General features: G+C 40.8%; 2 protein-coding genes across 2 annotated transcripts; one reads left to right on the top strand and one right to left on the bottom strand.

Annotated features, from left to right (window-relative positions):
* Positions 1–123: 123 nt before the first annotated feature.
* On the bottom strand, positions 124–3,355 carry LOC311367362 (derlin-2-like; the record flags this gene model as incomplete). The annotated part of the gene is given in 8 exon segments (XM_084486188.1): positions 124–1,044; positions 1,191–1,281; positions 1,413–1,608; positions 1,815–1,908; positions 2,014–2,087; positions 2,445–2,510; positions 3,220–3,345; positions 3,347–3,355. Coding segments are annotated over 8 exon segments (765 nt in total). The 3' UTR covers positions 124–935.
* A 1,969-nt stretch (positions 3,356–5,324) lies between these two features.
* On the top strand, positions 5,325–18,008 carry LOC311367921 (ras-specific guanine nucleotide-releasing factor RalGPS1-like). Its single transcript, XM_084486791.1, has 20 exons — positions 5,325–5,632; positions 8,107–8,246; positions 8,721–8,825; positions 8,969–9,019; positions 9,410–9,493; positions 10,014–10,103; positions 10,914–11,006; positions 11,782–11,908; positions 12,081–12,218; positions 12,522–12,615; positions 12,966–13,033; positions 13,379–13,505; positions 13,734–13,885; positions 14,261–14,309; positions 15,108–15,188; positions 15,797–15,902; positions 16,545–16,637; positions 16,792–16,897; positions 17,022–17,113; positions 17,732–18,008. Exons 2-20 carry the CDS (start codon positions 8,190–8,192, stop codon positions 17,759–17,761), a joined length of 1,743 nt encoding a protein of 580 aa, XP_084342917.1. The 5' UTR covers positions 5,325–5,632; positions 8,107–8,189; the 3' UTR covers positions 17,762–18,008.
* The last annotated feature ends 2,425 nt before the right edge of the window (positions 18,009–20,433 follow it).

Genomic DNA, 20,433 nt, shown 5'->3' with positions numbered 1-20,433 from the left:
TTATTGCGTCATGGATACAAATAAATAATGATTACCATTCTTATGTTTGCCCTATTCTCTTTGTTTGCGGCTATGAAGGATTGACGGAATCAACGTTCGCTTAAAGATTATTTTAACATTTTATGTTTTTTTTAACCTAACGCCACCTCACACACACAAAACCATAATGGAAAGCATTTTTTTTATGGGTTATTGAACAAATCATAGATATACACAATAAAAAAATAAACATTCGCAACACAGGGCTCACAAATTCTTGAAAATGCAACCATTTTTTGGGGAAACTCAGTCAGGCATCTTGATTCATTTTTTTCATGGGGCTGAAGTAGGTAACAACATACACCTTGTGTATAATATCCTCGGAATACACAAGCAGGTCACAATCAAGTGTAAATGGTAGAAGAAAAATATCATACACAAACATTAAGACACACATTACCCTGAATCAATTTAACAAGATCTTCTGCAGTCTTCAATCTCATGCACACATGGATTATATATATATATTATAACAAAAGATTAACCCAACTGGACTATGAATTTGCCACTCACGCATTTATTTTTTTGTATAATAAAAAGGGAAAAACACTTGTTATGATTGAAATAATTCAAATATAATCTACGGTTGTCATGTCAATCGTTAAAAAAAAAAAGTTTTCATGAGACAAGCATCAACAATGCATAAAGATCCATGATAAACAGTCCTTGAGAGTTTCTCTTTAAATAGTCTTTTTTTTTTTGCAACAATCTCGCATCAAGACGAGTTGTTGAGGTATGGTAAGTCATATACAAAAACGACAACATGGATACCTCCCACTTCTTATAGTTTGGCATTAATTGTCCAGAACAAAAAGAAACATGTCTAAGACAGAACATGTTTGTCCCCTTCATCGTTCACTGAAGGAATGTCCATATAAGTGACCTGTCTGGCTGGCTTACTGTCCCCCCAGCTGCTGTCCCTCCCCCCAAGCAAACCCTCCTGGGCGTTCCTCAGGGAGGGGGTTGTAGTTGGCGTCCTCCTCCGGTGTGTCGAAAAGCATTTTTCTGCATCACAAAAAAAATATGTTTTTAAGAAAAAAAAAAAGGTCTTGGCATCTACCACATAGTAACATCCTTGCGATGGTGATTTGAAACAGACAGACAAATAGCTCTTTGACTACAGTAAATGGGTGAAGAAGATCAGAACTCACATGAGTGAGGGAGTCCTAAGCCACCTGCCTCCGCCTGGCTGGTTTGGGAACACATCCTCCAGGAAAAAGTACACATGACCAACCGCAATCCCTGAGGGTAACGAAAGCAGAGCAGAAAGGTTTGATGAACAGAAATCACAAAAGCCTTTTTCTCAGATAACCAACTGTGTGTGTCTAATATAATATAAAATATATAAATAAATTGTGTGAGATATAATGTACCTAATAGATCCACAATGATGGAGTTGCCCAGCAACAGAGAGAATCCCATCAGCACCCAGGGTAGGAAGGGTGCTTGGAAGTTGAGCAGACCAAAGAAGTTCATGCGCACGTTGGGGTTACGCCGACTCCACACATAAACCAGCATGATGGTGAAAGCCTGGCCCAGGAACACCAGACTGACAAAAATGCCAAATATCTGAGAGCTTATTTAAGGGTCAAAACAATGCACGTAAAATCATTTTTCATCATCTGTATTATACAATTTGGTTACTTCCAGAAAAAACACCCTTAAGAAAAGTATGCAATTGAAAGCAAGCAGCAAATAGTTAAACTGGTAAGTAAATAATAAATAAGCTCATATATTGATGGACAATATAATTGGGACGGGCACTTAAAGGATACGGTCATCAGAAGTCCTCCAAAGAGGAACATGAAGACAAAGTCAGCCGTGCGTCCCCTGAACGACCCTTCCTCCAGCATTCGACAGTATCTGTACCTGGGATTCAATGGTTAAGGCCATCTGGTGCGAGTTCATGTGAAACTGCTGCAGGAAATCGGATCATACAAAGGCCTTCTTAAATACCCATTTAGGTAAGGATACAAAAAAATCATATTGAACAGGAAGTTGAAGCCGACTGGACCAAAAAAGAGGAAGTTGGTTATTAACCGCCATACCTGAAAAATGCACAGACAACACACAGTGAAGATCCAAGCATGGACAGTAAAATGCTGATTAGAATAATTCCATATCCATTCTCCAACTGCTCATAATGCCGAGTTCACACTACAGGACTTTGTACGTCAAAGACTACTTTGAGATGCATTTTGCAATGCTTGGACAAAAAAAATCCTTGCTCGGTCAGCTGGACCAGTTCTCTGAGGCAAGGTGACCAAAGATGCTTTTATTTTGGTCCTGAACCAGTCCGGACCTCGTCTGGGATGCCCCAGATAATTTAAAGCTATTTTGAATAAGCATAGACATTTTTTATTGTTCATTTAAATAAATACATTTTAAAAAGTTAAATATCTTACCTGGTAATTCCTTAAAATCAAATCTGGATTGAAATATAGTTGAAAAGGTGTGATGAGTTCAAGTTGCTGAAACAGAATTCAGAGTAAAAAGGTTAAACAAAAATACTGCCAATCTATGCATTTTGGTAACTGCAATATGATAAACAGAAATTAACACAGACAAATCTGCAGAGAAAATTGGGATGAAAATATCCAATCCTCGAAAAAGAGTCAGCCAAACAGAAGAGGTAGCTCAAAGTAAATTATTCTAAATGTATTTGATCATTCAGATTTCAAATTAAGATACCAAATTATTCAAATGTGACCTAGATAGGAGGATACTTACACTAGAAGTTTACTTGTTACGAGTTTATCTTCATTAATATTTTTCCTTAGTTCTAAAGTCTACAGAAACATAATTTTACTCTTAAAAGATACACAACATCCCAGCAAGGTGGCATGTGAAAAAAGAATGTGTAAAAACAAAAGCAATAACTAGCGGAAAAAAACCACAACTCAGTTTGCGAAGTATGAGCCATGAACGCATGTGGTCCCATTAACCAAGGAAATTTGGGTTTGGTGCGTGAAAACGAATACAATGAATCATCTGACGCCGCATGACTATGATTTCACGGTTTTGTTACATGTGGGATTTCTGTACTTTCAATATTAACTTGCTAGCCTGTCTACTCCTGACACGTACCATCCACACATACAGGCTACCTCTAGCCAGCGCTAAAAAAAACCCGTACAATTCTGTGACTACTTCGGTTGAACATTTGAAAAAAGATCTTACCACTGCAGCCGTTGTCAGGACACATGCCGTTGTATATGCCCTGGTTACAACAGGAATTTGAAAATATTCCTGCTGTAAAGTCTGGTAAGCCATTTTGGACGGACTGAAGACTTCCGGCTCTTTCTGGACACGTCATCCTAGAAGGCGAATTAGAGAAATGCAAAATACGGGGCGGAGTCACATGAGAGAAAGCAATTCAATAACTAAATTAACTACAAAATGCATTTCCTGCAGAAAATGCGGTGAGTGTTGTAGTGCAAAGTGAGATTGAAAATATGTTTTGGTAAAGCCACATAGTTTAAGACGTAAAGAATTGTTAAATGGCTTAAATCAAGTGAAGGGATTTGAACAGAGGGGGGGAATTCAACCCCCTGGGTATATATATATATATATATATATATATATATATATATATATATATATATATATATATATATATATATATATATATATATACCTATATATATATATTTATTTATTTATTTTTTTCTTTTTCATTTCCTGCATTTTCTGCAGGATTTTTTTTTTTTTTGCATTTCCTGCATTTTCTGCAGGAAATGCATTTTCTAGTTAAAGATAATGCCCATGTATTTGACTTGAAACTTTGCACATTGAGAGAAATAAGGACATCAAAAAAACCCTCCTCTCATAAATTAATTTATTAAGTCTGCATTTCGCAGTCTTATTAAATGCCATAAATTCCAAACCAACCAACATGGACAATAATACAAAGCAACTAAAACATGGCGTAATCATCTTCAATTTGAATTTTGTAAAACGTATTTTGCGATTCGTTATAAGTTAAGTTACCCTTTATTGTCCCTTTTTTGGGGAAATTCTTTCTCTGCTTTTGACCCATCCGGGAGCCGGTGAACACCCGGAGCAGTGGGCAGCCGCAGTGCACCGCCCGGGGAGCAGGTGGGGGTTTCAGGTGCCTTGCTCAAGGGCACCTCATCCGTGGATGAGGACGTAGGAGAGTGTTGCACAACCACTCCATAACTCCACAACCATATTTTTGCCTACCGGTCGGGATTCAAACCGGCCACCCTCCAGTTACCGGTCCAACTCTTTAACCAGTAAACAAACACACACGCACAAGTACTAAAATATTTCATGTTTTAATAAACATGAAATATTTTTGTATGGTATTCTTTTAGTTGTGGAGAAATGTAAAGGTGTGGTCATGTAAGAGGTCAACCTGAGCGTCCTCTTTAGGAGTGGTGGAACAGGGCCTTGCCCAGTGTCTGGCTGACCAGGGAGGACCTCACGGAGGTTCCCCAGACGGACCTGCTGGCCTCCGCCACCCGAACAGTCTGACCGCACCCCCCTCCTCCATCACCATGTGGAGCGCTGCTGCCCCCACCAGGGAAAAGGGCAGACTGCAGCACATGGCTCTGCAGAAACGGACCTCAACTGCAGCCTGACATCCCTCCAGGACCTCCACCCCCTCCAGGACCCTCTTTCCCTCCAGGACCTCCACCCCCTCCAGGACCTTCTTTCCCTCCAGGACCTTCCATCACTCCAGGACCCTCTATCCCTCCAGGACCCTCTATCCCTCCAGGTCCAGGACCCTCTATCCCTCCAAGACCCTCTATCCTTCCAGGACCTTCCATCACTCCAGGACCCTCTATTCCTCCAAGACTATATCCCTCAGGGCCCTCTCTTCCCCCAGAACCTATCATTCCAGGACCCTCTATTCCTCCAGGACCCTCTATCACCACAAGACCGTCCCTTCCTTTAGGACCTTCTATACGCGTTGGATAAGAATTGTGTTTATTAGTGTCATAACTGCAACACACAAATAGCAAATCAAATATAGCAAAAAAAACAACAGAATACATTTTATTTATCAAGCACTGTTGTAGTAGTTTATGCGTATAATTAATATTTGCAGCATTACATGATTCTCTGACTTAAAAACAATGGCCTATTGTAAAACAATAAATCTACCGAACGGGTCCTATATGCACCTGCGTATGATGAACATTAGGTCCGCTCGCTAAATGATTGGCTGCTTTTCCACTATAGGCGGTACTTTGTCTTGGTTGCGAGAGCATGATTAGGCAACGCATCTAGCCGTCAACACAAGTGTACCTGCCTGACACTTCCTGCTGCTGTTGCTATAACCTATATCGTTTTGGATTTTTTCTGCGCGATTAAAGCTGGATTTTCTAAATATCACTGCCACATTCGTATGAGTATATCTGATGTTTTGTACACGCTTCGTATGTCCCCTGGTGAAAACGTTGCGACCTTGGCTTCATGTTCGTCTTAAAGGAATAACCAACCTGGGATCGTAAATCATTGAAGGGACAGAACAGAGACTACAGCGGAGTGTAGTAGTGCGTTCGCTCGGATTGATTTGTCTACGCTGATACGTGGCCGGCAGCACCCGCGGGGATCGCATCATTAGGTATGGACAACCACATCCTGTACATGGTCACACATGTACGACATGACCCTTGGTCGTTATATTTTTCTCATTTCATTACCGACATAACTGAGGGCCAATTGCGTTCAACGCCTTGTCATAAGGTGCTTTACGTCGTGACGGGAGCTATTGCAGGGTAGCTACGAGGTGATAACGTGTGTGTGTGTGTGTGTGTGTGTGTGTGTGTGTGTGTGTGTGTGTGTGTGTGTGTGTGTGTGTGTGTGTGTGTGTGTGTGGAGGTGTAAAAAAAGCTAGTGTATGCGGCAGTCGATTGTGTGATCGCAGACAATATCACTGAAACCTGCATGTAGGACGAGCATACAGGCCATGTAGTGTGTATATCTTTTTGCGGCCTAATGTTGGGTTGTCTTGCGCTGTTATGTCAGTTTATGGTTTACCCTATTCATAATCAGGCTATTCGTTTCAGTCATTATCCTTCGCACACATTCATTGCATTTTGTTTAACGGTCAACGCTCATATGCCGGGCCGAGATTTTGTTTTCGAATGATCATTTGGTCAGTGACTGTGGGCCTTAAAATAATGCACTGTTAGTCTGTCAGATGTCAACGTGTTTAGTCTAGATGTAGATTAGAGACTAGGTCTACATGACTTGCTTGCTTGCTTTCTATGTGTGTGTGTGTGTGTGTGTGTGTGTGTGTGTGTGTGTGTGTGTGTGTGTGTGTGTGTGTGTGTGTGTGTGGTCTTAAATGGGTGTCCTTAGAGATCCCTACACAGTATTTCCTTTCAGAATCAATTGAGGGAGACTTCTCACCTCTTCTCTAAACATCTTAGGTTGGTAATGTACAAGATGTCTGATGTGACATATCCCCTTACCTCATCATAGTGGGGAGACTCAGTTTCTCTTTGTAATAAAAGGTGTGTAACTATCCAAACATTGCAATGGGTTTCGATGTCTTTGATGGTGCTATGCAGTTCAAAGCTGCTCATTTCTCACTAGATACCAAGGGATTCCAGTGCCTAACATGAAGAGACTCTGTTAAGCACACATTTGAGTAACAATTAAATAGAGAACATGCAAAAGAGGATTGATTGACCCTATTGTCAAAGAACAGTCCTATATTCAGGGAGGGAAGGAATTTGCGACAACACAAATTGAGATTTCCCACCCAGATGTATGTTGATAATTGTGAGGTAACAAATGGATAGATTTAGTCAATGTCCATGCACACCATTTGAAAACCACAGCTATAGCCCTATACCACAGCTATAGGGCTTCCACATCAGAATGCATAATGGGATTTTTTTTAACCGTAAATATACTGTAACATAGCAATAACAACACCCCTAACCCTGCAGTGTCACACAAGGCTTTACCATTTTGAGTCACTCACATAAGGACCACATTTTTGGGTGAACTGCTGAGTAGAACTTGTTATTTTCCAGCCTGATCCACTAAAGATTCACCATTTGAATTGGGCGAAAGGTCTCCTCGGTCAAAGCTTGTGGACTTTTGAAACGTTTGCGTCAGACAGGCTGCCGTAGGGTCAGCTAACACTGATTTTGGCGAAGCTCTCAGAATCATCGGTTTCTTAGGGCTGTTTCCATCCATTTTATTCTTTTGATTGGTATTGCTTGGTCAGGAAATTAAGATATGTATATCCAATTTCATATAGGCCTACTGCCAATTCATTAGCATATGAATAAGCTTTGTATTTTAGAAAGTGTTATGGTAGGATGGATCAGACTATTCCTTTTGTTCACCGACCACATAAGTTGAATTGAAACATATTTGACAAGTTAAAGCAGCCATTTGGAAGACCCTTTATGCCTCAGAAACATTCTCTAAATATGCATTATATATGATGATCATGATAATAACAAGGCAGGCTTTTTGTTACATCTATTAATGTAACATGGCATTGGAGATGGGGCTGAAGAGATTCCCCAATTATACTAGGTTAGTTTCTCTGGACTTTCTTAGAACTTGTCTATTGTTCATTGTATCTAGAAATTAAAGCAGGAGGATGGAGGAGGAATAAAAACGTACACACCTGCGCAGATGAAGATAAAATATCATGTCACACTGGGACTTGCAACGCATACCTTTTTTTTAAAAAGCAAATTTAAAATTTTGCTCCCTCCCTGCGTTTTCCACCATTGCATTTCGCGCACCTGTGATAATCAGGCAAAGATGGATTCCTTTTACCAACCAGGAGAAGATGCCCTGAGGTATATCTGGGTTCCTCGCGTGCCTACTGGAAGGCTGCAGACCTTAGGGGATTGAGCGCTGTACCTTCAGCAGGGAGGGCCTAGCCCTCCCACTTTCTGATGTTTGATATTGGGCCTTTCATGGTGATTCTGTCCTTTGCTATTCAATCAGAGGACCTGATCCTCCGGTTAGCTGTGCTTCTACATGAGCTTGAATTCCCATTTTAGACGACGATGATCTTTCAGTTTCTGAATGATTTCTGATGGTTGATTCCTGTCTCTCCAGGCATGGGTGAGTGGTCATGTGTGCCGTCGAGCTAAGGGCCTGTGCTGCCCCCCCCAGTGAGCCTGGACGGTCCCTCTGTGAGCATGTATCGCAGGAACGGGCTATCCGATGGCACAAGCATCAACTCGGTCACGTCAGAGGTGAGAGGAACGCCTTTTTGGCCCCATGCCGTTGCAATGACGACAGCTGTGTGTGTGCACTCCAATTGTGCAATTTGTTTAATGTTGCATCCAATGTTTTTTTTGTTTGTATTTTCCATAAACTGCTCCCTTGTGGGAAACTATTTGGTTTTAGTCATACCTGTTTATATGGTTATTTTTAAGCATCTTTTCTTTGTCATGTCTTTGCCTTTTTATTACATTTTTAAACTTTAACTTGTTTCGAAAGATGGACCAGGAGGGAGACAGTTTTTGTGTATTTGGTTGGTGGGTTGGATTCTATGTTTAGAGGAAATGAAAAATTATCCCTTGTATCAGCATTATCAGTTTTGATTCTGAATAAAGCGCCCTAAAGTTGGGTCTTCTTCCTGTAAACAATCATTGGGAAGTTGAGCTGTTGGTCAGAACACCTCGGGCTGTTTTGGTCTCATCTTTGGTTATTTCTTCCAAATGCAGGCCAGCAGCAGCTCTGATTCGCTGGACGGCTCTTGCGTCGACTATGCCAAGAGCTATGATGCGGTTGTGTTTGATGTGTTGAAGGTGACGCCTGAGGAATTTGCCGTGAGTACAGTTCACAATGGTGTGCTGTTTATGAAAAAGTAGTTTCATATGATTTGATATCATATTTCATATCATATGAGTTTTCAATGATTTGAAGGTTCTGTCCCTTTTTTGTCTGTGACTACTTTGATTTGTCGTTCTAGAGCCAAATCACCCTCATGGATGCTCCAGTATTTAAAGCCATACAGCCAGAGGTAAGGGAGTATTCTTATTCTGAAAGTATATTATGATTTGAATATATATATATATATATTATTATAATACTAGAAATCATTGAAAAATGTGTTTGATTTGAAGTCCCTTGGTCAAAGCTTGCATATATTGTGTACATTCAAGTTTTCTCTGACTGGATAACGAGTTAATCTGTGTTTAGTATACTTGTTGATCACCATTGATGTGGTGAGTGATAAAAATGTAAAGTGTTGAATCTGATTACACCATTCAGTTCTTTGATGAAACATGGTTATGGTGACATAACCATGAACAGTAAAAAAAATGAACATATTTACACTGTTTGCAAGGCTGTCCGTACCTAAGCCAATAGGTCATCTGTCATTAATACTGGAATTGCTTTGTTTTTGCAGGAGCTGTCAAGCTGTGGTTGGAACAGGAAGGAAAAGCACAGTTTGGCCCCCAACGTGGTTGCTTTTACACGCAGGTTTAATCAGGTAGGCCCTTGGAGAGTGGACATGCATTGGCGTCAATGGCATGTCTTTTCATGAATCATAGACAGATATGACCGGATGGTGTCGTGGCCACTATGTGTCTACTATGAGTGTCTACTACTGCCAGCAGAAAGGTATTGGGTTCAATCCCCAAAGGCTGCAACCTACCTATAGGAATCCTTTAGCAAGATGCCCATCTTCTACCTGCTCCTCAGTTCACAAGTTGGTTTGGATCAAAGAGTACTGTACTGTACTGAACTGTAAAATAAGAACTGTAAGGTGGACTCCTACACAATCCTGCCTTATCAACCACGGCACAAACCAACCAAGTTATTTGAACTAATCGCCAATCACCTGAAGTGTGTAATAGTTTGCACTTGCACCTCGCCACTTGACACAAACCCCCAAACCTTTCACTAGGCTGGGCTCTTGTTCAAATAAGTTTCAACAAGTCCTTCAGTATACTGGCATGTTTTCAGATGGATGTAGGCGTTTTTGCTCATCTCCTCTGGTTGATCCCTAGGTGAGCTTTTGGCTGGTGAGGGAGCTTTTGACTGCCCGGACCCTGAGAATCCGTGCAGAAATCCTAGGTCATTTTGTCAAAATTGCCAAGGTGAGTTTCACAAAGTGTACCAAATAATGTTTTTAGTTTGGCTTTCTCCATAGGGTTCCTATTCAGGCTCATTCTAAATGGTGTGGTGTGCAGAAGAAAAAAACATAGAAAATGTTCAACATTTTCTACTTGAACATTTTGTGTATTTGTTTAAGGGGAAATTTCAAGGTCTTGGTTAAAGTGTTTTTTGGAGAGAAATGCTGAATAATTGAAAACATGTTTTCAAACACAAACAAACAAAAAAATAGTTTGAATAATCGTGATTTCGATTTTTTCCCATAATCGAGCAGCCCTAGTATGTGGGTAGATAGTTTATTTACAGGTCACTGGATTAGACGCACCCAGCTCATACACCTGCAGTTTGTTTCTGTTTGAAGCACCCTATGATGACCAGTTGAATTGAGTGCTGCTCAGTTAGAGTGTTGTGATCAACGATTCACAAGAATGCAATACAGTTACTACGATGGGCCTGTTTGTATAACGCTGCTAGGAGTTTCCTACCATCTCAGTGTCCTTGTAGTGCCTGCTTGAGCATTCAAACAAATGCGCATTATCCCTCACAATCTCAGCAAGTCCTGCTTCGAACTGGTTAGTATTGTAATAAACAGAGCAGGATGCATGAATAGGCATTTTAGAGGTGGAAATAGGTGGAAGCCAAAGTTCTTTCAGAATATAGTGGTTCACAGATTTTGAGTTACTGGTTTTGGTTTTCGGGTATATTTGATGGCTAATTTCTATTTAAAAAAAAAATTTGGACAGTTGAGAGTCTCACCACCTTCATTGTGTGTTCTTCGTTTCTATTAATCACAGAAACTTTTGGAGCTGAACAACCTCCATGCTCTGGTGTCTGTGGTGTCAGCCTTGCAGAGTGCCCCCATCTTCAGACTGAGCAAAACCTGGGCGGTAAGAGAGAGGAGGCTGACCCCTTTGTGTGCATTCAACTCACTTTGATTGTGAGCAGTCAGTGTCCACAGCAGGCCAATCCAACAGACTCTTCAATGTTTCCATCGCTTTTGTCAATGACTAAAATTCAATCTATTTTCACCGCTTCGTTCATCTGTAAAATCGTCATTCTGCTCGGATGGTCAAGATTCAGAGCAAAAGGTTGAGTGGTAGTTAATATTGTAGCATAATGGAGAGTGGTTGGGGGTCGTTTGACTCCCATCAGAAAGGTATAGATTAGATTCCCCCCCCTCCACAGTCTACCTGCCGTAGACATCCTTGAGCAAGGAAACCCCTAATCCCATACCTGCTCTGTAGGGTTGCACATTATGTATCTGAATTCACTGCAAGAAACTTTGGATAAAAGCGTCTGGCGAAATGACAGAATGAGTTGTAACAAAATGGACATGGATTAATAAAGTTGTCATGATCCCAATTTTGACAATTTCAGCTTGAATACTGTGCCGATTTTCTGCTGTATCATTGCATCACAGAATAACCTTCACTTTAAAAGCAATAAAAACAACATGTTATGAGTCATGCATAAATATGCAGTGAATGCTTTACACAACAGAATTATATCAATAATTGAGGCGCTGCAGAGGGGAAAACCAAGTCCCATTTGAGCCAAATGTGTCTTAGATGTCGTCAACTGTTCCAGCCCGTTAAAGAGATTTTGATCTTTGTTTAGTACATGTGCACTCTAATATATATCCTCTCGTTTTTGTTCCTCTAGTTGATCAGTCGGAAAGACAAGGCCACCTTTGACAAGCTCAACTACCTGACCTCAAAGGAGGAGAACTACACCTGCATGAGGGAATACATCCGCTCACTCAAGATGGTGCCCTGTATTCCTTACCTTGGTAGGCCCAGAGTCACATGGGACTTGATTAGTTTTAAAAAATGTGTTAAATTTTTTCTTAAAATGCTTTTAAAATCGACCTAAAAAGAACGATAGCCAGAACCATAAAGCCCAATGTTGCACATTATTGGGACAAAAGAAGCAACCAGGTATCGTCTCTGTGCCCCCGACAGGCATCTACCTGTTGGACATGATCTACATCGACTCTGCTTACCCTGCCTCTGGAAGCATCATAGAGACAGAGCAGCGCACCAACCAGATGAACAATCTCTTGAGGGTCATCTCTGACCTTCAGATGTCATGTAAATATGGTAAGTAGCGTTTAGAGTCAAAGGTTGGGTAAACCCAAAATTATATTTTTTCACTTGGAAAGTGTTGGTGATAATTTCGTTGTTCTTTTGGAGTGAAATGTATAAAGTTGTACAATGGGGGAATGTATCTGTAAAATAGGGCCTGCTTCTTAAGTCTTACAATGTAAATCCATTTTATATATATTTAAAGAATTTTTTTTTTTACATTATTACATAAAAGTCTTCCATCCAAGTTTCCACCAAACAAGTTGCATCCCTCCTGTAAGGGAATCCAAAGTAACTATTTTCCTGCTCTCTATTCAGATCACCTGGGGACCCTTCCACACATCCACAAGTATCTCATGTCTGTTCGCTACATTGAGGAGCTGCAGAAGTTTGTTGAAGACGACAATTTCAAGTAGGAAGCCCCCTAAACATCTTAACACATGGAAGTTTGATTAGCATCATATCCTGCATATCAATTTTCATATAAGAGCAGCTCAATATCTGGCCGTGAACCAATCTTTCTTAGTGTAAAGGGCTACAAAGTACAATTTTTGTTTGCTTGCCTCAACAACTATAGGAAAAATCTTCATGATTTCCTTCAGTAAACCATTTTATAACTTACTCCATTAAACCATAGGAGAATATTGTAGGACCATAGTAGACAATACTTCACCATTGATGCATCGGATACAGGCTGGATATAACTTCTTCTGGTTTAAGGTATCTACTGGTAACACTGATCCAGGTCTTTCTGTGTTGCAGGCTGTCTCTGAAGATTGAACCAGGCAACAGTTCTCCTCGAATCGCTTCCTCTAAAGAGGACCTAGCAGGTAGGACCATTCATTGGCACACTGGGGCATGATTATAAAGGATTCTATGTATATTGAGTTATTTAAAAAATATATAATTTCTGTCTCCTTATAATATATGCACAAATGGAACATGATCGCACCCCTTTAAAATTCACCTCCAGCTTCTTGGTCTTAACAATCACTCAAGATAATAGAATACAAGTACAAAAAATATTCAGATTGTATGCAAGTAGATAAATCAAAGATCCCTATATAAATCGACATAAGCTGCATGAAGCTCATGTCCACCCACTGTACACAAAGTAGATAAGGTGCACCAAGTGTGCGTCTTGGCTCACCACGGTCTCTCTGCGCTGTCTCCAGGTCTGTCCGAGGTCTCTGCCTCCGTGAGGTACAGCCGGCGGCCCACCTGCCCCGACGCCTCGGTGGGGGTCCACGTCCACACACCGCCCCCCTCCCACCACAGGAAGAGCCATAGCCTGGGAAATAAGTGAGTCCCTGGACACTACATTATGGGTCCGCTCTCATGTACCAGGGCACGGCTTGTAGACTAGGGAGGAGAAGATACTTCTCCTCTGCATGCATTTGACGGGACATCGGTCTGTAAAGCGTTTCCACGTTGAGCCTAATAACTCGGAACAGATTTCAGGAGAAGCCGTGTGTTGTTGACGTGATATTAAAAAACATTTTTCAATCCCTCCATGTCCCCCACCTGCAGCATGATGTGTCAGTACGGCATGTCGGAGAGCAAAAGCGCCACCTTCTCCACGGGGAAGGCCAGACACCTGCTGGACGACAGCTTCCTGGAGTCCCAGAGTCCGGTGCGGACCGACCCACACAGCACGTCTGTGTCCAACGGCCTGTCTTTAGGTAGGTCCTGCAGCAGAGTGGGACCGTTCCACACGTCTGACCGTCCACTAGTTTGACCTGTGGGGTCATGTTCACTAGAATGACCGATTCCCCGGTGGTCGAACAGAACATGCTTTTACTTTTAAAACTGAAGTTTCACTATGAGTATAATGCCTTCATTCATTATTTTGGGGTGGCAGCATCAGCAATCTTTACAGTGTCTGAATGGAAAAAATCGTAACCATGAGACATTATTTCTTTTGAAAGACGATGCTCATATGTTTACTCATTCGGTGTACAATTTGAGAAATGGGGAATAGTGAACCATTTGTTGTGCCGTACTGGAGAACAAGTAATCTGACGGGAGGAACGATCTTCTCATTGTCTGCTCACTAGGGAGCAGTGAGAGCTCCCTTGGAGAAGAGCAATCACCAGGAATGGAAAGGTGAGGACAACATATTAAACCACGCACTCCCAGCCGCTTACTAATCCCTTAATTCTGACATATATACCCTGCAGAGTTTATTTACCTCCATGGTTTGTTCTAGAGGGCAGTTGTATTCAATTAGGGATGCAACTCATGTTTATTTTTGATGGTAAGTTATTACTCTGAAGATCATTGCAAGTTACAGCCCTAAAGTGGACTCCACTAGGTCACAGCGCTTTATCACCATGATGTAAATACACAAAACAACCAGATACATTCACTTTGCTGCATCCAATGGTTATTTGTACAACCAACTCTAAATCACATTTATCCATGATTATTGTGGTTGATTTAAGTGTATACAGATATTGGATGAAGCATATGCATAGCTAAAATAAGTTCTAGATGAGGCTCACTATTCATGACAAGTCCACAAATGTGCCACAAACTGAACTGAAATGATTTCTTCTGACTGAAATCGGAAGAGAAGTGGGTTCAACATTGTAAAGCCTTGCGCGTTAAAGTCAGCTTCACCGAAAGTGAGTCGTATGTTCTGTTGTTTTTGGTGTTTAGTGGCATTGTGTGTAGCATGAGAAGAAGTGATTCCCTGTGATCTTTCTAATACTTGTCGTTTCCATCACATAAAAGCATTGTATCTGAGGAGTAAAGGAGTCATTTCTTTAACAATGTTAATCATTGCTGGACAGGAACAGCCTCATTGCCCTTTCTTTGACTTTTGGAAACATTAAAGATCCATAGAAAAGCTTCTTCATCCCCAGCTCTGCTCACACTGACTGTGCCACTCTGTGACAACAGGGGCCGTATGTATGCCACCTTAGGCCCCAACTGGAGGGTTCCCCATCGCAACTCTCCCCGGAGCTGCAGCTATGTTTACAGGTACATCGCAGCGGCCCCGGGGCCCCCACACACACACTAACACTCGATCGCTCAGGTTTAATCATCTGACCTTTGACCTCGCCCAGAATGAGCCTCTCTGCATGCGCAGCTTCCTTCAAGCCGCATGGGCAATCGTCAACGCATGCTGGTGGGCAGCGATGTCCGGGGGGAGGGGAGGGGAGGAAACCTGCTTTACTGTCCACTGCTCAATGATTCAGCCACTCACTACATACATCTTTTTTAGAAGATTGTTTATTGTATTGATTTCCTTGGGGGGGGGGGGGTGAACACATTGTTGTTAACAATGGGTGTTGAGATGGAGCTCCAGTGTAGCCTCATAGTGGAATTGTAATGTATGTCACGGGACATGGGTCAACATGTCCGGTGAACATCGTATTGATTTGGAACGCGTACGAAATGTTCGACATGAAACATGTCTACACTATTTAAGATCAATACGATTCCTGAAATTTCGATTGGAATATTGATCACGTGAATAAGGGCAGTTCATTTGTTTTAGTTTTTTACTGAAAATAATAAAAGGGATCTACACAAAAAGACAGGTAGGCTGAAGAGACTCCCCTGTGTTTTGTGTCTCTTGGTCCCAGCCCGTCGGGGGCCAGCTCCTGTCATGGATGTGCCCAGGTGGGGAGCGTCACCATAGAGGGCCCCCTTCGAAGGAGGACCCTGCTGAAAGAGGGACGCAAGCCCAGGGTACACAGAATCATCTTTATCTTCTAAAGTATAATTGATCTGGACGGGAAGCTTTGTCTTTAAAGAGACAAGTAGAGGTCACAAGATTAAAAGGGGACATATTATACCACCAGGTGTGAGTGTGATTAGCCATTACAAGCCATTTTGAAAACCTGCCTCTTCTGACATCACAAGTGGGCGTGTCCATTGGATAGATAGTCTACCAGCCTACTGTAACAAACATTGCTCATCTATTCGTCATACATCTAAGTGGACACACCCACTTGTGATGTCAGAAGAGGCAGACTTTAAAAACGGCTTGTAACGGCTAATCACACTCACACCTTGTGGTAGAATATGTCACCTTAGTTATTCCCAGCCCAGAAATGCCAAGGAACTCCTTTTCAGTACAATGTGTGGCAATATGAAATTCTCTAGCTCAAGATGTAGTCTCTGTAGGCACAGAGTTTTAAGTTATTTACACACAGTTTGGACAATGCTTAAAATATGACATTGTATTAACTGAACACACCATTTTAGGTGCTTGCTAAATATGTTAGAAGTTATATTAAGTCCAGTGTAGAGGTTCTGGAGAACCTGCACTGGAAATCAAAGTTCCTGAACATGCAGTTAAACGTTTAAACTGGTTTGAATGTGTTGCAGTTGTCGTCGTGGACACGATTTTGGATTGCTCTCTCTGGTTCTACACTCACGTTTTATGGGGCCAAATCTTTAAGGGCCTCTGAAAGGAAGCACGTAAGTGCACACATACACGCCCAAAAAAAGATTCTTGCCTACAAAACGGAGCATCACAACATTGTTCATGTTTCAGCAGTAATTACTTATTTGTTTTGGTCCAGTGCACAGAACTCTAACTGTCTGATACATCCTCACCCTGTGTACTCTACAGTACAAGTCCAGACCCTGTAAAAAGGTGTGTGTGACGGGATGGATCGCGGTTCTGCCCGACGACCCAACCAGACCCAACATTTTCCAGCTCAACGATCCGGACAAAGGTCTCAACTTTGTCACATATTTTTAATTAAAATAGTATTTTACATAAACATTCGATGTTCACAGACACTAAATCTGAATCTCTCCATGCAAGTTAAAGTTTTCCCTCAAACCTCACTTTTGCAGGCAATGTTTACAAGTTCCAGACAGGATCCAGGTTTTTGGCAATTATCTGGCACAAGAACTTGGAAGAGGCGAGTAAGAGCAACCGACCTCAGGTACGTAGTCACCGTCTGTTAAAGGCCAAGTGTGTCTGTAGAACACAAGGTGCACTGAAGTGACTATTTGTTGAAGCCTAGAAAAAAAACCAACTGCTTTTTGTGAAGTTGACATTAACCAACTCTGGTGGGTGTCAACAGAGATGCTCACAGCAGAACAAAGCCAGGCGCTCGACAACACTTGGTTCCCATTGATAAAAGACCAATACCCATGCTGTTGAAAAGCGTTTGGTGTGTTCAGAACACAAGGGGCATCGCCTCATCATTCAAATCGTGGGCTAACAGTGCGTTGAAGGGGTACAGTTGGAAAGGTCACTTTTATGCAAATGACTGCATAGTGCGATTAGTGTTCGCCCCTGTGATTGGACAATCGATATTCAGTGAGTACTGGTGGACTGGAGTTGAATTGAATTTCCAGGATTTAGAAGTTCTATCGAAACTGAAAACCAAAACTCCCAAAGGCAGCATCTGGAGACGGCAAGGGGCCGGGCCGTGAGAAGTTGTTTTCACAGTGTTGAAGGACGAAGCTAATTTAGCTAGTCTTATTTTGGACATTCTTTTGAAATGTAAAATAGTTTTGTAATCTCCCTTGTTATGTACCCTTTTGTGTCTCAACAGATACCCACCAACCTCATGTCATTTGAATAGGAGGCGAACCTGCCCGGTGGGAATTGCTGTGCCAAACTAATTTAGAACGGAAAAGACGTAGTACTTTCTGGAATAGGAGAGTGTACACCAATTTGATATTGTGACATATAGAAGCTGTTTTTAATGCCACACACACACACACACACACACACACACACACACACACACACACACACACACACACACACACACACACACACACACACACACACACACACACACACACACACACACACACACACACACACACACACACACAGCTTTTTAGTAACTTTGTAAAGACTTAAGTGTAAAAAAATGAAGGCAAGAAAATGACAGAACCAAGTCATCAAAACACGGTAGCAAAGTTGCTATGTTCCTTTCCCTTTTTTGGTTTGTTAGCATTTGTGTTGCTGCTATAAAACGTGTGAGCAAGCACCCTCCTGGCCCACATTGGGTTGTATCTTGGGTAGAAGTTGCTTAAATGCACAGATGTGGATGACAAGTGCGAGTTGACAATGGTTGATATTCAGAATGCAACTAGGCACTGGCCTCCCTACAGAGTAAGGGTGAAACTCATTTGATCTTGAACCCTGTGCCTCAAAATATAGAAGATTAAAGACTGAAAACACACAGTAAAAGAAAGGCATTGCGTTTAAGTTGTGAAAAGATTTATCTATCTATATCTATATATATATATATATATATATATATATTTAAAAAAAAAGAAGAATTCATCTGCTTTAGACGCTGGCGTGCCCTGCAGGGTGGTCTTGAAACTAACATTGTTTGCGTATATACAAAATATTAATTGTCGATTTTTATAACCAGCTACAATTAATTTTCTATGGGAAGCAACAATTTGTCAAACACTGGTGAATTCTATCTGGTCTAATTTGCACTGACATTCTAAATATTCCCATTTTAATTTATATCCTGTCAAACAATGTGACATTAATATATGACGTGATTTGTTCACTGACGTTTGCATCACAAATACGTAATGTACGTAATGCGTACAGGTACTTGGGGCCCTACACACTCTGCGTACTCTCCGTATGGGGAGCGCCGGCACTGGAACTATATTCCCATCTAAATAACCAATGGGCATACAGTGATCTTGCTTATAATTCTGGATTAATAACTGACTTGCTTCAGGAAAGAAAAAGTTGTAGCATTACATTTTAAGATGTAGAATACTTTTTTTTTCCTCTGAAAAAATAACGAAAAACCAACATGATCTACTGAAAGCCATATTTCATGTTCCATATTCCCTCTTGTGAAACACAGAAAATTGGCCATTTATTTATGTTAATAATTTGTAACAAAATATTTTGGGAAAGACAGTGATGTTTCTCTGTTAAAAGTATATTTTTTCAAAAATGTATATTCTGTGTACTAAAAAATATATAATGTAATGTTTGCTTTGAAGTATTATGTTATTGTTCTAAATGAAGGAGAGCAATTAGAAAAAAAGGGAAATGGGTGCACTTTCACTACAGCCCAGACTGCGCTTGGAATCAAATTTGCACCCTTGGTTTCGAACCACAGTGGATAACCTTTTAAACGGTTGCATATCATCAAACAAGAACGTCAATCATTTACGTTGTACAAATCCAAAAAAAATGTGAAAGACTTGACCACTGATTCATGGACACAAATTTAGAGAAAATATTGTATCTTGTTTCACTATATTTTTGTATTCACACTCGTGTTGATTTAAGTGTTGTTCTTTTTCATTTTATGTCATTGGAGCTTTAAATAAATTCCTATATTGAAGCAGTTCAAGTTGGCTCTAGCCAAGAGTTATCTATCCTAAGGGCGCAGTGCAATCGATGCCTTGCCCAAAGCCCCCTTTTTTAAAAAGGTACTTAAAAAGAATAAGACTGGTGTGTTGCTGCATGTGCCAGGATTATTAAATCCAACCATTTTTCATTTTAATCCAACCTCAATTTATTATAAGCCAGCCAATCTATTTGACAGGCTTCCACTTAATATTTCCCATGGTACTTTTTGTCTGACTGTACGAAAGTTTTATCAATGTACTTTGGATCAACTTGGTAAAATTGTTTTCATTTATGGTTCTTATGAAGTATTCGATATGTTGCAGTAATTCGCTCGAGAACAAAATGTGTATCTTTTACTTGCTTTTCATTTTATACTCGTATGACATATGCTGTTGTACAAATGAACTAAAGAGGAAGAATCAGATGTACCGTGGAACATTGCATGTATTTTGAAGTTTCTGGTGTCTGTAGTAACTGAAGAGGAAAACCACTTGGTTGTGTAACTACTTATTTTGCTAAGTTGTTTCTTACCATGGCATTACTATACCTTGCTGTATTTTTCAGCTTCCAAAAGATACTGAAATGTAAATAAAATTGTATGTATAGTAATTAACTGGGTAACACTGACTTTCTTTATGGTTCTGGAAATCGATTTAGGCCAATATTTGCCTAATTATTTTCATTGTGGACATTTCAATGTAATTCATAGCATTTTAGATCTATAGAAAATGTCAGTTAATTTACCGTTTAAATGAATAGATGCAGTGTCAATTAATCTCAATGGCAGCTCTATGGGGTGGCCATTTTGATTATTCCAATTCAGTGGCACACTAGAGACACTACTTTATTACAATAAAACTATTCATTAGAAATATAGCTAGATTACCTAAGAAAGGGAGGAGTTGT

This window comes from Micromesistius poutassou, assembly GCF_964030765.1.
Source record: "Micromesistius poutassou genome assembly, chromosome: 22".
Lineage (NCBI taxonomy): Eukaryota > Metazoa > Chordata > Actinopteri > Gadiformes > Gadidae > Micromesistius > Micromesistius poutassou.
This window is presented reverse-complemented; position numbering and strand designations above follow the sequence as displayed.